Source organism: Convolutriloba macropyga, chromosome 11 (assembly GCF_964194025.1).
Source record: "Convolutriloba macropyga chromosome 11, txConMacr16.3, whole genome shotgun sequence".
Lineage (NCBI taxonomy): Eukaryota > Metazoa > Xenacoelomorpha > Acoela > Convolutidae > Convolutriloba > Convolutriloba macropyga.
Genome location: NC_134478.1, coordinates 37,698,177 through 37,715,406, shown reverse-complemented (window position 1 = coordinate 37,715,406; position 17,230 = coordinate 37,698,177). Strand labels below are relative to the sequence as shown.

General features: G+C 36.2%; 2 protein-coding genes across 2 annotated transcripts in view; one reads left to right on the top strand and one right to left on the bottom strand.

Annotated features, from left to right (window-relative positions):
* LOC142349643 (voltage-dependent calcium channel subunit alpha-2/delta-1-like) overlaps positions 1-4,883 on the bottom strand; it is a 261,704-nt gene extending 256,821 nt beyond the window's left edge. The window contains exon 1 of the mRNA XM_075401355.1: positions 1,023-4,883. Within this exon, the coding sequence (XP_075257470.1) occupies positions 1,023-3,819 (2,797 nt within the window). The 5' untranslated portion in view covers positions 3,820-4,883. The remainder of the gene's footprint in view (positions 1-1,022) is intronic.
* Positions 1-17,230, top strand: part of LOC142349644 (muscarinic acetylcholine receptor M2-like) — a 223,185-nt gene that overhangs the window by 55,477 nt on the left and 150,478 nt on the right. The window lies entirely within an intron of this gene.

Here is a 17,230-nt window from a genome sequence, read left to right as displayed (position 1 = left end):
CACGTATCAAGCGAACCCGCCCATTCCAGAACCAACACAAGAACCAGCCAACTGACTCTTCTTCGAAAGGGAATGTGGTGAGCACCAAGCTCAAACAGCAATCATGAACTTAAAAGTATTAATATAAACACTTACAAACTTCCTATCTATTTCTTCACTGTTGTAAGTACGTACATCGCGCTCTGCGCATTTTTTTGTTAATTGGTTGTACCAGTCGGCTTTTGCTTGCTCCAATCGGAGCACTATAGTTAAGCGCACATGGTGTCTAAAACACGAGATAAAGTCGGCTCGAGTTTAGTTCATTCTTACTCGCGTTAGTCTTTTCGCTGTCAGTCTCTATCGATACCAGTAGTATCAGCGTCGGCACTTTCCCGACACAACAGGCATTTTTTACGTTTTCGGGGGTTTATTTAAGTTCAACCACCGCATTTTGGCGGTTAATAAGTATTGGTAATAGATCCAACAAAAAAACTGAGAAAACTTTATAAAATTTAGCAGGCAATCATTAACTTTGCATCGTCTGTCCCATTGGTTGACAACTTTGTAGTAATTCAATTTCTGGTTTTTCTTTCTCCTTTAACTCCATTATTTTGCTCTCCGATTGCCGATGTTAGAACTTTCTGTAGCATGCGCTGAGTTACAGGTAAATGTTTATTTAATCATTCATTAAAATTGCTCAACAAAAACCAGTGTGTGTGTGTGTGTGCGTGCGTGCGTGCGTGCGTGTGTGTGTGTGTGTGTGTGTGTGTGTGTGTGTGTGTGTGTGTGTGTGTGTGAACTCTGCAATTGGACACGCTTGCTCTCAATTGCTGCGACGGTCAATTTTTGATGGAGTCACATCTTCAAAGAGATGTGGCATTGAGCCCTTGATAATGTAATTTGGTCAACTGAGGTAATAAAATAATGTTAGATATCATTTCCCAATATTTTGTGTAATGGGGTCTTTGGGGCGTAGGTCGGGGGTGGGGCATGTGCGAATACTTGATAAAAATTGTTTATTTTGTTTTCTTTTGTCATCTTACCTGTCAATGATGTGTCGTTTATTTTGGTGGCAGCTATTATGAATCCCCCGTCATCAACCAGATAACACTGCATACCACTTTCTTCACTATTACACAGCGGGGCATGCTCCTCACTCACAAACAAGTCATCAAAGAACCCAGGGTCCAATACTTTTCCCAATACTCCCAGGGGAACCAGGGACGCCGATATTGCCTGGGGGTCTATCCCCCGGGTTATTAGCTTGCTAACAACAGGATAAGGGTTGGGACTTATGGAAGCAACCCCGCTAATTCCGTAACAGTCGGGCAAGGGTTCAATGCCCGATAATGGGTTTTCCAGATCGTATTGGTAGCTAACGGAGAACATGCTAATTAGATATCCGTCCGGGGCTAGTCTCGATATAGCTAAATGTTTCTTAAATAAAGGTGAGTTTATAGGATTTCTAGACTGTTCCCACCATTTTGGGTCTAAAGTGTTGTTCAAAATAACCGAAACCCCACTCGAAGTTATTAAAAACCCATCTTTTTCGTACTGAGTTAATTCAGGGTAGATTTTGAAACTTGGAATAATTTCTTCTAAAGCTAATTTCACTTCTTGTAGCAAAGATTTACCGTAATGATATTTTGCATCGTCGTGAACTAAACAATCAACTTCACTTTTTTCACGCAGAAGCAAATCTTGAAGTCCAATTAACATTTCTGCATTTGATTTTGATGTAAATTTCAAAATATTCGGACAATACGGTAAAGGTGCCACAAAAATACGCCCACAGAAAAAATTCTTGGGGTCACAAGTGAAATTATAGCCCCGGGAATTGGGTAATTTAACGGGCACAGCTTGGGCTAAATTCGCTTGGCATATTTTATTGCACATTCTATAAGGACTTCGCCAGTTTATAATATTGCTGGCAACAGATTTTGGTTTCGGTTTTGGCATCAGGACAATAATGACAAAACTGGACCCTTTGACGTCTATTCTTGAATATAACAAATGGCAGTTAAACGTGTATGAATATCTTTCGATGTGAATCGTAGCGATTACCGAAATTCGAGTAACTTTTCCAACTGGCGATTTTAACATGTCCCGTTTCAAAACCTCGGAGTCTATGTCTCTTAGATGTAAAAGCTCCGAAATATCAACAGAAGGCGTGTATGTTATCTGGATTTCACCCAGCATGAAAAATGAAGTATGATATACGATATGACTTTTAGCGTTGATCATGATAACGACACTATCGTGACTAAAACCAGCAGAAGGTATTCGCTGGCCGATTTCAAACAAAGGGATATCTAGGCCGACAACACCTAGAAAGTGGGGTAAATGCTGGTCAACTTGATCGCGGAATGTCTTTCGATAAACTGGGAATGTTGCTGCTAGAGCATGACCAAGGTTCCGGTTCCAGTACTGGATTTCAGGCGCTGAAAAGAATAGCATTTTGTGATAATTTAAAGCCATCGGGCGGCTTAGAACCTGCAAATATTCCATAGCCTGCATTCTAACGGCTTCATTAGTTGGAACTTTATGAAAAAATCCTTTGTTTCGACAAGCAATCCATGACAAGCTATCATCATCATAAACTGAGGACCCCTCGACGTATGTGAAGATCCGAACTGATTGTGAGACCTCAGAGCTGATTTTGGAGTAAGCGTCTTTTGCTTCTCCATCGGCTCCATCTGTAATAACCATTAAAACTTTGCTACAAATTGGCACTATCGTGTCTTCTTCTGTCAAATTTTTAAACAAAGAGTAGCTGTATGAAAACATATTTTCGAAATTGGCAATGTTTTCGGCTTCTAACTTCTGCTGCATCAGTTGTTTTAAAGCTAGTTTGTTCCTGTCCGTGGCCCTTAAGAAATTATTCGATGGTCTTTCGTCAAATTGTTCCGCGTCGCAAGTTTTCAACTGAAACGGGGTTTCGTGGAACCCTATTATACTCACAAAGTCATTATCATTTAGGGTATCCAGCAATTGCGACGCCGTGTTCTTCATAAGCTCCAAAACTAACCCATAAACGCTTCCGGAGGCGTCAATGGCAATTAACATATGCTTAGGGGGTGTCGAACTTTGTATATACCAATGATCAAGTCTGACGTCATACAACGTCGGCATGTCTAAAGGGGTTCCGGGGTACAACCGTAACAACCCCAGCGGTGTTCCAAAATAGGACCAGTAGATATTTTCGTTATCTTCATGGGTTTTGTTGAATATTTTATTCATGCCTTGCGACCAGGCAAGATCGCTTTGGATAGTTCTCGATCCGTTGTAGATTTCGACCGGTAAATGCGATGATGTGTTATCGTACGAGACAAAACTTTGCAGTTTAAAGTCGTAATTTAGTAGAGTCCGATCTAAACTTTGCAATTCGGCTATCTTCCTTCCATCGTAATAGAATTGTTCTGCGTGCTTTTCAATAGCCTTAGCTGAATTATTGACCGAAACAGCAAACGACGTGAAATACTCCGTCAAGCGCTCGGCCGATTCCGTAATGACCGTTTCGTACTCTTTATTCTGTTCTTTCTCACTCGGTTTTACAAACTCGGCGTTCGCCCAGTTCTCCGAATCTCTCAAAAACCGGTTCAATATATTGTATTCTTTGTAAAGAAGCGTGTCCACCTTTGCCGAGAGTCTATCCTGCGAATAATTTAATTTGTATAACAAACTTTTATCGAACCCGGATTGAGTAAATAAACAAAATCGACCGTAAATCGTCAACAATAATAACAATTTGAACCAAAATTTTGATGAGTTCGTCAAAAATGTATTCAGTAAATTGGGGAAAAGGAATGTTTGAAAAAATTTGAAGCTTCTTGAAAGCATTTTTTTTGCAACTTTCAGAATTTTAGCTGCATTTTATCATGTAAGGTTGGAATTTTTCAAGGAAATAGTTGTTGTTTTTCAAGAAAATAGTCAGATAAATATGAAGGAAAAATGATTATACAAAATATATACAAGCAAGACAGGTGACAAAAGACATGTATTAAGATGGACGTTTAAATGAGAGGAGAAAAACTAAGATAGCTGAGGAGAAGACAGAGAGAGAAAAGCAAAAAAGGAAATAGTGGACTTTGGTCAGCATTGGAGAGAGAAATATTCATAAGAATTATTAATAATTAAGTAAAAAACAATTTGAGCCATGCTGCTATATGAGATGCACTGTTTATACATACGACGCATGAAATAAACAAGAAACAAAACTCACAAATAAATGAGAGCTCAGATTCAAGAATGCTCTGAAAAAATATAACCAACTAACTTATACTCTCTCTCTCTCTCTGAAGAGTAAGCAACAAAATAAGCAACAAAGTAAGCATATTGGTGGTAAGTAAGGGGGAACGGGAAAACAAGAGTAGGAGAGGGAAGGGGGATAAATATATACAAAGTAAAATTAAGCATAAAGCAGTGTGAGTAGATGGAAATATCATTGAATTGTAAAACTACCTTGAAAACTCAAAACAGGTATGAATATATTACGGTAATAATCGGGACGTTACCATTCTTTTGTTAGATAGTTACTACCACAAAATGTACTTTTATCATATTTTACTGAAACTTCTTCAACTGAATATAAATGTACATTTATTTGCGTAATTTCTCTAGCTTCCCTCAAAAACTATATTAATGAATAATTTAATCGCAAATCCCAAACTAATTGCCCAAATTTTCAGCAAGACTAAAAAGATAAATTAATATTTAATTTATAAATGCAGGAAGTAGTAAGAAATAGCAGAGTACAAACAAAAGTAAACAAATCTATCCAAAGAAATTTCAAGGAATAAACACAATGGGGATAAATATTAGTAGGAAGCATTAGTTGTTTCTAATAAATAGTCTTCTTTGACAGACCACTGTCAACAAGGAGTAAACAAACAAACAACAAATTTGCCCTATTTTGCTTGTCAAAGTGAACAAAGTGTGTCATTTTGTGAAATCTTTTGTTCAATTTTTCGGACTTCACAATTCTACAAATAAAGACAAAAAAGTTATTTTCGTTATACTTAAAATTGAGCTTCATGCTACATAGGCTTTTGACAAACTTGAATTTCAATTCAAGTCTATTTTGTAGGACAATAACTGGGCCAAGAACTACGCGGGCAAAAATTGGTAAAAGTTTTCCATCAATTTCCCAAATAGTTTTCTTTTTAATTTGGGTCTTTCTGTGCGAGAGGCAATTTAACTTTGTAAATTGGAATTTGACCCAAATTGTCAGAGCAAAATTTTTAGAGTGCATTAAACTGTCAGGAGGGGAGAATGCGAAAAGCAAATTAAAAGTTATAAAGCAATAGTGAATTTATGCAGAAAAATTGTTCCGTCTAGATTCCTTTTTCAAAGGTAAATTTGATGGACTAAGCTATGCGTACTTATTTTTGCATTGTTGGCTTCTGTCAAGAAGAACAAAACCTCTAAGCAACGAATTCCTCTGTGCCATACATTGGGTGTTTTATACTATGCACTAAATTAGAGAAGAAATCCAATAAACTAATTGTCACCCGATGAGAGAGAAAATCAGCTGGATTGTTAAGAAAAGTGTTATTTTGCTCTCAATGAAAGGAAAGAACGAAGAGTCCAAAGTTAATGGATCAAAGAATTGGAAAAATCATACCAAATAAGCAAGCAATACGAAATTTTTCCATTCAAATGAAGACCTGAGATTAACTCAACAAAACTGACTTCAAATTAAACAGTAAATCAAAAACTAATGTCAGTTTTAAAATCATTTTGTTTTTAATTTAAAAAATCTGGACTTTTCCAATTCAGCCCTCCGGTTAGACGTTATATAACATAAAGGTCAGCACCATTTTAGTGAGAACACCAAAATGGGGAGCTATAATGGCATGGGGGTAAAATGGGAAAAACCCGAAAACAATATTTTGAAGTAAAATTGAGTAATCGATTGTCATATTAATTTTCTTTAGAATATTAACTTTTTTCTGTCAAAAAAGCAATTCTTTTCTCCATTGAACTCCATATAAAATTTTATTAATTTGATAAAATCTGAGAAATAGCTTAAAAAATTGAATACTTTGAACTGACATTTTTTAAAAACCATATTCTCTAACTGATATTTTCGTCAACCACCTCTTTATCAAAAATGCAACGCCAAAATGCGCATTTTGATTAAATTTGTATGATAATCTAACTCACTCAAAAATGATATAGATTTAACTGAAATAGAGGGAAGTCTTCTGGGTATCAAATCGGTTAGAATTTGCCAAAAAAATGTCTCAGAAAAATAACGAATTGTTTGTTGATGCACAACAAAAGCATAGGAGAAGTGAAAGTCAGTTATCATGCTTTATTAAAAAAAGAAAACTTTCAGTCAAAATCTTGAAACTATTCTGTCATATTGCTGTAAAACTTATCGAATAGAGTCATCTTACAAAACTTTTTGAAGATTTGAACTTTAAAATTTAATTTTGCATTAATTGATTTCCTAATAACATGAAGCAGCACAGCACACGCCACTAAAATTTGCTCCAAAGTTTTAGCTAGATTCTCAGTGAAATCCTGAGCATAGCTAGTACAGCAAAATCATTCTTTTTGAAGTTTATGAGAGCTAGGAATGTTTTTGAAGTAGTAGCAAGTATTACCATTCTTTATAAAAAGCGTGCTAATAGCTAAGAAGCAACACATTTGATTAACAGCCTATGACTTATCAATCATTGTCTTGCCTTCATGAAGTTTTTTGTGTGAAGATGAGTGCTCACTTACTTAAAGCTTTAGGTCTGTCGCAGCTTAACCAATCTGCGCAATGATGTTACCAATAGAAGAAAAGGGCGTCTGTGATCTGTTGTTTCGCCGCAAGTACGCAAAAACTACAATTGTTGTTTTTCAAAGCAAAAAATCAGGAATTTTCAATATTCTAGATGTAGATTTCCGTATTTTACGAATTTTGATTACTGCTTTTACACAGTTTTTAACTCAGTGTGTTATACTCAATTGCGATGGGTGGATCCGGTTGAGTTGCGAATGCTTTATTACAAATCGAAGTGGGCAATTGCGCCGCAAGTGGCGAGCCAATTTCTTATATCTGAGTTGTTAATATCTAGAATGGTCAATCGCGGTGCGATTGGCACTTGTCGAAATTACTGAGCTTAATTGAGAGACGTTTTGCAAGATTTAAATTAAACTGAATTCTAGCGCTGCAAATGGGAGACTGAAATTAAAATGGTTACAATTTAAGAAATAAGGTTTGTTCAACTCGATCACGAACAAGGAAGTAACTTTGAGATTTGTTTATAGTATGAACAAATGAATTTCCTGCATAGACAGTATGAACAGACATTACTTTACTAAAAATGGGAGGAAGTAAAGTTAACTGAAGTAAGAACAGCACTTGCCTTTCAAATGGAACTAAATGATGCAATTGAACTAAATACGGACATGGATATGTGAAGGGTATCCATTGCCGTATGATATTTCCCCCTCTTTGAGAGAAAAAAAATTACTAATTAAAATCAGAAAATTGATAAATATTCACCGGTTACTAAATAATAAAATATCAAATAATAAATAAAATATAAGAGTTTATGAAGTTTGCCGATGTTTATTCTGTATCAGAATTTTCCTCATTTCCTGCTTGGAGTACAGTCATCTCCCTTGGAAAATTTTGAGGATCCTCTGTCCATTCCGTTGAACTTCTTGTAGAAGCTTCTCCAATATCCTGATGCACATTTTCAGAGTAACCTTCGGTATTCCTGACTTTTTCTACGATAGTTTGAGACGTCTTCTTTTTCAGAGTTCGCTTACTTTTTCGTACTGAAGAAGTGTCCGAATCAGAGGTATCGCTAATCGTAAACTGTCTCTTGCTTGTTTTTCTCAGAATAGACGTTGGTGGTTTTGATGAATTCAGTTGCGTCGCAGATGGGCCAGGTGCATCAGAGTTGATCGATTGTGGCGCGATTGGAGCAATTGGACTCAATTGAAGAATTTGTATTAAATCTGAACGGAACGGGAAAACAAGAGTAGGAGAGGGAAGGGGGATAAATATATACAAAGTAAAATTAAGCATAAAGCAGTGTGAGTAGATGGAAATATCATTGAATTGTAAAACTACCTTGAAAACTCAAAACAGGTATGAATATATTACGGTAATAATTGGGACGTTACCATTCTTTTGTTAGATAGTTACTACCACAAAATGTATTTTTATCATTTGTTACTGAAACTTCTTCAACTGAATATAAATGTACATTTATTTGCGTAATTTCTCTAGCTTCCCTCAAAAACTATATTAATCAATAATTTAATCGCAAATCCCAAACTAATTGCCCAAATTTTCAGCAAGACTAAAAAGATAAATTAATATTTAATTTATAAATGCAGGAAGTAGTAAGAAATAGCAGAGTACAAACAAAAGTAAACAAATCTATCCAAAGAAATTTCAAGGAATAAACACAATGGGGATAAATATTAGTAGGAAGAACTAGTTGTTTCTAATAAATAGTCTTCTTTGACAGACCACTGTCAACAAGGAGTAAACAAACAAACAACAAATTTGCCCTATTTTGCTTGTCAAAGTGAACAAAGTGTGTCATTTTGTGAAATCTTTTGTTCAATTTTTCGGACTTCACAATTCTACAAATAAAGACAAAAAAGTTATTTTCGTTATACTTAAAATTGAGCTTCATGCTATATAGGCGTTTGACAAACTTGAATTTTAATTCAAATCTATTTTGTGGGACAATAACTGGGCCAAGAACTACGCGGGCAAAAATTGGTAAAAGTTTTCCATCAATTTCCCAAATAGTTTTCTTTTTAATTTGGGTCTTTCTGTGCGAGAGGCAATTTAACTTTGTAAATTGGAATTTGACCCAAATTGTCAGAGCAAAATTTTTAGAGTGCATTAAACTGTCAGGAGGGGAGAATGCGAAAAGCAAATTAAAAGTTATAAAGCAATAGTGAATTTATGCAGAAAAATTGTTCCGTCTAGATTCCTTTTTCAAAGGTAAATTTGATGGACTAAGCTATGCGTACTTATTTTTGCATTGTTGGCTTCTTTCAAGAAGAACAAAACCTCTACCCAACAAATTCCTCTGTGCCATACATTGGGTGTTTTATACTATGCACTAAATTAGAGAAGAAATCCAATAAACTAATTGTCACCCGATGAGAGAGAAAATCAGCTGGATTGTTAGGAAGTGTTATTTTGCACTCAATGAAAGGAAAGAAAGAGAAGTCCAAGTTAATGAATCAAAAATTGGAAGAATCTTGCGAAATAAACAAACAATTTTTCCATTTAAATGAAGACCTGAGATTAACTTAACAAAACTGACTTCAAATTAAACAGTTAATCAAAAACTAATGTCAGTTTTATAATCATTTTCTTTTTAATTTAAAAAATCTGGACTTTTCCAATTCAGCCCACCGGTTAGACGTTATATAACGTAAAGGTCAGCACCATTTTAGTGAGCACACCAAAATGGGGAGCTATAATGGCATGGGGGTAAAATGGGAAAAACCCGAAAACAATATTTTGAAGTAAAATTGAGTAATCGATTGTCATATTAATTTTCTTTAGAATATTAACCTTTTCTGTCAAAAAAGCAATTCTTTTCTCCATTGAACTTCATATATAATTTTATTATTTTGATAAAATCTGAGAAATAGCTTAAAAAAATTGAATACTTTGAACTGACATTTTTTAAAAACCATATTCTCTAACTGATATTTTCGTCAACCACCTCTTTATCAAAAATGCAACGCCAAAATGCGCATTTTGATTAAATTTGTATGATAATCTAACTCACTCAAAAATGATATAGATTTAACTGAAATAGAGGGAAGTCTTCTGGGTATCAAATCGGTTAGAATTTGCCAAAAAAATGTCTCAGAAAAATAACGAATTGTTTGTTGATGCATAACAAAAGCATAGGAGAAGTGAAAGTCAGTTATCATGCTTTATTAAAAAAAAGAAAACTTTCAGTTGAAATCTTGAAACTATTCTGTCATATTGCTGTAAAACTTATCGAATAGAGTCATCTTACAAAACTTTTTGAAGATTTGAACTTTAAAATTTAATTTTGCATTAATTGATTTCCTAATAACATAAAGCAGCACAGCACACGCCACTAAAATTTGCTCCAAAGTTTTAGCCAGATTCTCAGTGAAATCCTGAGCATAGCTAGTACAGCAAAATCATTCTTTTTGAAGTTTATGAGAGCTTCGAATGTTTTTGAAGTAGTAGCAAGTATTAACATTCTTTATAAAAAGTGTGCTAATAGCTAAGAAGCAACACATTTGATTAACAGCCTATGACTTATCAATCATTGTCTTGCCTTCATGAAGTTTTTTGTGTGAAGATGAGTGCTCACTTACTTAAAGCTTTAGGTCTGTCGCAGCTTAACCAATCTGCGCAATGATGTTACCAATAGAAGAAAAGGGCGTCTGTGATCTGTTGTTTCGCCGCAAGTACGCAAAAACTACAATTGTTGTTTTTCAAAGCAAAAAATCAGGAATTTTCAATATTCTAGATGTAGATTTCCGTATTTTACGAATTTTGATTACTGCTTTTACACAGTTTTTAACTCAGTGTGTTATACTCAATTGCGATGGGTGGATCCAGTTGAGTTGCGAATGCTTTATTACAAATCGAAGTGGGCAATTGCGCCGCAAGTGGTGAGCCAATTTCTTATATATGAGTTGTTGATATCCAGAATGGTCAATCACGGTGCGATTGGCACTTGTCGAAATTACTGAGCTTAATTGAGAGACGTTTTGCAAGATTTAAATTAAACTGAATTCTAGCGCTGCAAATGGGAAACTGAAATTAAAATGGTTACAATTTAAGAAGTAAGGTTTGTTCAACTCGATCACGAACAAGGAAGTAACTTTGAGATTTGTTTATAGTATGAACAAATGAATTTCCTGCATAGACAGTATGAACAGACATTACTTTACTAAAAATGGGAGGAAGTAAAGTTAACTGAAGTAAGAACAGCACTTGCCTTTCAAATGGAACTAAATGATGCAATTGAACTAAATACGGACATGGATATGTGAAGGATATCCATTGCCGTATGATATTTCCCCCTCTTTGAGAGAAAAATAAAATTACTAATTAAAATCAGAAAATTGATAAATATTCACCGGTTACTAAATAACAAAATATCAAATAATAAATAAAATATAAGAGTTTATAAAGTTTGACGATGTTTATTCTGTATCAGAATTTTCCTCATTTTCTGCTTGGAGTACAGTCATCTCCCTTGGCAAATTTTGAGGATCCTCTGTCCATTCCGTTGAACTTCTTGTAGAAGTTTCTCCAATATCCTGATGCACATTTTCAGAGTAACCTTCGGTATTCCTGACTTTTTCTACGATAGTTTGAGACGTCTTCTTTTTCAGAGTTCGCTTACTTTTTCGTACTGAAGAGGTGTCCGAATCAGAGGTATCGCTAATCGTAAACTGTCTCTTGCTTGTTTTTCTCAGAATAGACGTTGGTGGTTTTGATGAATTCAGTTGCGTCGCAGATGGGCCAGGTGCATCAGAGTTGATCGATTGTGGCGCGATTGGAGCAATTGGACTTAATTGAAGAATTTGTGTTAAATCTGGCCGATTAATAAAAGCTTCATCATGTTTTGGGTTTCTCTTCGGGAGTCTCATTTTGAGAGATGTGGCGTCATTACTCGCGGAGCAAATACGCGATCTGCCTGAAGAGACTACACTAACATCGTCAGCCTGCTTTCGGTCTCGCTTAATTTTCTTATCTCCCGTATTTTTTCTAATCAGTTCCCGCTTATGTTTATGAATCTTCTGTTCAATAGTCTTCTCGTTTATCTTTTTTGGTCGTCTTTCGATATATTGTGTTAGATCAGTGTCCCTTTCCGCACGCGTACCGAATTTTGCAATGTCAGAATTTCTGACTCGCACCTCTTGTCTGTTCGGCTCCTTAATTACACTTGTTGTAGGACTCACTTTGCAAACTGTGCTCCCAGGTGCCAGAACTTCGTATAAACCATCAGGGTTTTTCTTTTGTCTTTGGTTCTCATGGAGCTTTCTAGCTAGTTTCACTTGAATACTGCGTTCTGAGCAGGGAATTGATCGGAAAATTCCCTCCAATTTATTTAGGCGTTGTTCGCCGTCGTTCCTCTTCTCGTGCTCAGCTCTGGCTCTAGAATTCGCGGCACAAATGACGCGTTCAATTTCTGTATCCAAACAGAGGGCCGTGTCTGCCCATTGCTCCTCTGACAGATATGATCGACCCGGAATCGTATCTTCGTCTAAATAATATTTAATTATTGCATTATAATTAAGATTTTTACTATTAAATTTAGTGGTGATATTTGATATAGGCGAGTTACATTTCCTACCAAAATGTGCCTCAAATGGTGTGGTGTTTATTGTTTTTTGTTTTGATGTTCTTACTTGTTGTATTATTGCTTTAAGTGAATTTTCTAAGTCAAATTTTTTATTTAATTGTGATTTCATGCAAGATAATTGTCGTTTATTTGTCCGATAAATACGTTCTACTAACCTAATTGCTCTTTGATCATTTGCTGGTGCATAAGTAGGTGTAATATTATTTTCGGTACAGAATGTTTCAAAGTTTTTTCCTGTAAAACATCTAGCTTGATCTAATCTAATAGCTCTAGGTACTCCTTGGTGATATATATATTTATTTAAAAAATTTGATTACATTTGGGCCTGAAGCGTTATTGACTATTTCTGCTGTGGGGTATTTTGAATATCTATCTTTACTTGTAATAAAATATTGTTCCATGCCTTTTTCGTTCAAAATTGGTCCGCCAAAGTCTATTTGTATTTCGTCATTTGGTTCAATACATTTTGGTAGAGGTGCCCATTTGCGGTGCGAAATCACTGATTTATGGTTCTTACCAATCTCCGTGCATGCTTTGCACTCACTGGCTTTTGCCAGTATATCTCTGTGTATGTATGGCCACCAAATGTTCTGTGCGAGAGATAGCATGGCAAAACTCCCGGGATGTGTAGAATGGATATCCTCCAATACCGCGTCTTTAGTCGACTTTGGGATGGCTATCCGCTCATCCAAACACACACAGCCATGCTTGACACTCAAGTCCCTCCAATATGAAAAGAGATAAGGACTTATCTCTTGCAGTCTGTCTGGGTCATTCCGAATGACACAATCCCTCACCTCCTTGAGGATTGCATCTTTAACTGTCAAGATGGCCAGGAACTTCTTGCTGAAGACTTTTTTCAGAGTGTTGGTAAACAATATATCATCTGTCTCCTCAATCGTGCTACCAGTTGGTGTTTCAGTGTTTGAGGTAGTGTTGGTTCCGGGCGTAGATGGGGTGGTATCCAAAAACGTCACCCTTGCTTTTGTTGGTGTTGATTTGGATCGGGTAGCTTTGGCCTTCGACATTTTACTAATTTAGTTGACTGAATTATTCAAGATGAAGAGTTTATTTTGTTTATTTACTGTCGAGTTATTTTTAGGTTGAATTTGGGCAAAAAGCGAGTGATTCTTGTGCAAGTGGTATTTATACTTTGGAATTTTTGCTTTCGCGCTAAATTTAGCGTTTTTAGGTGGATTATTTGACTTAATACAATTAATGGGCTTTATTGGGGATAATTGTTCAGAGTGTTCACATTCTTTACTGTCTGACATTTGCACCTCTTTTGCAGCAAATTTGTTAATGGAATGTGAATTATTAACATTACAGTTATTTGGTGCAAATTGTAATTTTGTAACTTTAAGGCGCAGTTGCGATGCAAATGGGTGTTTAAAATGCGGATTCATTTTAGAATTAGTAAGTGGTAATTGCGTCGCAAATGGTGTTTTCGGTGGTAAAGGGAGTGATTGTGATGCAAATGCTTTATTGCGTATATGTGAATTAGTATTCAGTAATGTAGGTAGTTGCGGCGCGAATGGCCGTTTTAACTTGTATGAAGGCAAATTTGACATAAATATGCTATTAAATCTTTTAGTTGCGTTTTGTTTGTTTGTAATCAGGTGTTTCATAGAATGGATTTTTGGTTGCTACAACAAAGTGTTCGTCATATGTAGATATCTTTTTAGCTCTCGCATATGGATTCCTTGAAATATAGTCAACGAGACACATTTTTGCACCTGGCATATGTTCTATTGTGAAGTTGCACGGAAGTAGTCTGTCTATCCATCGTGATAGTCGGCTGATATACGATTTGTTTGATATGTGATCCTTGAGTATGGACAGTAGAGCTCTGTGGTCTGTTACAACTGTAAAATTTTTCCCGTACAAATAGTATTTAAAATAGTCAATTGACCGAACTATTCCCAACAACTCCAATTCATTAACACTATAGCGTTCCTCTGTTGAATTGAGGAATCGTGACGCAAATGCTATTGGTTTCCAACCGTCTGGTGTTTTTTGCTCTATAGCTGCTCCCAGTCCGGAACGGGAGGCATCACATTTGACTCGAACATCAAGTTTTGCATTATAGTGGCTATTTTCTGTGCTATTGGCAATTTTTTCTTTGATCAGATTAAAATATTTTGTGTGTTCTTCTGTCCAGATAAACTTTACTGATTTTTTGAGAAGAGGTCGAAGTGGTGGGTGACATAACTGTGCAAGATGTGGTATGAATTTACCAATATAGTGTACTGACCCTAAGAATAATCTAAGGCGTTTTAGTTTTGTTGGTGGTGGTATTGTTAAAATTGCTGCAGTTTACTTTCTAGGGGTGAAATTTCAGTTAGTTTAAAAATTTATAGCCTAGCCATTCAATTTCGGTTTTTGCGAAATGACATTTCTGAAGATTAATTCTTAGATTATCGTCATCTACCTTTTTTAAACATTTGAAAACATATGGCAAATGGTCTGCTTCAGTGTCGGTAGTGACGATTATGATATCGTCCAAAAAACAATACGTGTTTTGTAGACCTATAGGTGTATAGTCCATAGCTTTCTGAAATTCTGCCGGCATATCTGTAAGACAATAAAAGCCAGTTTTGAATCTATATAAACCAGTAGATTCTCCACAGATGATGTTAAAATTACAGTGTTTTGCTGTGTTGTGGTGTAATTTTAATTGGCTATGTGCATACTTTAAGTCTAATACGGTGAAATACGCTTGTTGACCGTTTGTGTGTTGGTAAGGTGCTGTGATATTGTATCAATTAGCATATCAATATTGGGCATTTGATATTTATTTTTATGTATGGCTTTATTTATCACTTTGGAATCTAATGCGAGTTTTATTGATTGATCTTTCTTTACTGTGATAACAATCGGGGAGATGAAATGTTCGTCAGAGCAACTAGATAGTTTTTCGATATGACCTTCAGTTTGTAATCTCTCTAATTCCTCCGACACTCTAGGTTGTAGATTTATCGGAACACGTCGACCTTTTTGATGCTTTGCTGTAAACTTTTGATGAAACGTTTTTTCGCTACAAGTGTTTTGGACAAACCAATTTTTGATACTAAATGAGGAAATTGCGTCGCGATTGTCTCTTTAATTTTACATGTAGAAGTATTAATGTTATTAACGCATTTACCATTTTCTGGTTGTTGTTGTACCAGCGCAAGTCCCAGGGTTGTGAAAAGATCCCTCCCGATTATGTTTCTCTGCCAATCTTCTACCACAGTCAACATTGCTGCTCTATCTTTCCACTGATTGTAGGTTATTGTGGTTTCCAAATGCCCAAGAACTTTTATGGGTTCATTTGAAAAAGTTTTCAAGTTCCCTCTTTCTTTCGTGTCCGTCCACTTAGCAGATTTTGTGGTTCGGATGATTTGGTCTGTCAAAGTTTCCGTTATGATGCTAACTTCCCTTCCAGAGTCGATCATTGCGAGCGCTCTAATTTCTCCCAGTTGTGCTTCTACATTTAGTGGTTCCAGCTGATGTACCGAGTCAGACGAAATCACCGCCACGTAATCATCCGAATCGCTGTCGTAGTTTGAGTCATACTCCTATTCATACAGTTGTTGGTAGCTTGTTATGTAATTGACAGATTCTTCATCATCACTCTTTTCGGGAGACTGGTCAATTTGATTGACGTTCGTTTGATGGGCTTTCCGTATTTGTCCCTGTGACTTTTTCGGTTTGCGACATTTTCTTGCGAAATGGCCAATGATGCCACAATTATTGCATTTTAACCATTCGCGGGGCAAATCTGCTTATGGTTTTGACTCCAACGAAGGCCACAATTCATACAAGTGCTTGTGTATTGGTAATTCTGAGGTACAGTTGCGTATCGCGTGAAATCTCGCTTGGTTTGTTGAGCATTCGCGTTGCGATTGCGTATTTGGTGGCTGTTGAGTAAATTCACAGAGTTTGTGCCTGATATCAAATTCTGGTTTATCTTTTGTTGATTTTGCGCTCCCATCTCTATTTGTATAGCTAACTCCAATGCTTTGGATGGCTCGACTGTTTCTTTCAACAGTTCTTTTTGAGTCTCATGATCAATCATATTCAATATGAATGCATGGCGAATCAAGGTATTTCTTCACTACCTAGGGAACAATTTTCCGCTAGTTCTATGAGACAACCATAGAAACTTTCAACAGACTCTCCTTTTTGCTGCTTACAGGAATAGAAAACAAAGCAATCATAAGTTATGTTACGAACTTTCGTGAAGGAATCCTCCATTGCCTGCCACAATTCTTTGAAAGGTTATTTCTCTATTTGGAAGTGGGGGTGTTTACTCCTGAAAATTTGTCGTCCCTCCGTTCCAATACTCAAATACAACAACGATATCGTTTTTTGTTCCCAAATTCCCCACGGCTTATCTCCACACAAAATCCCAATCTCCTCAACCTTTTTACAACGATTTTGCCAGTTTACTTTCAATTGTTAATTACAGACTTTCCGATCTCTTTCCGTCGCTTGTGTATGGTTTTCTACTGGTTCGTCATCAGTTGGTTCAGGCGGGTAAGTTACTGTTGATGGAGGATCGTTTAACAGATTGTCTAATTGGATTCCCTCTTTAGCTAGTAGAGCCAGTTTCCACTGTTGTGTCCATTTGTCCCACGTCAGAGGAGGTGTTGCTGTCGGCTTTTCCCAAAATGCCTCTATGTGAAGTGGTGTCTTCTCACAGTCCGCTGCTGACTGCGCCATGTTATACTCAATTGCGATGGGTGGATCCAATTGAGTTGCGAATGCTTTATTACAAATCGAAGTGGGCAATTGCGCCGCAAGTGGCGAGCCAATTTCTTAGTTGTTAATATGTAGAATGGTCAATCGCGGTGCGATTGGCACTTGTTGAAAAAACTGAGCTTAATTGAGAGACGTTTTGCAAGATTTAAATTAAACTGAATTCT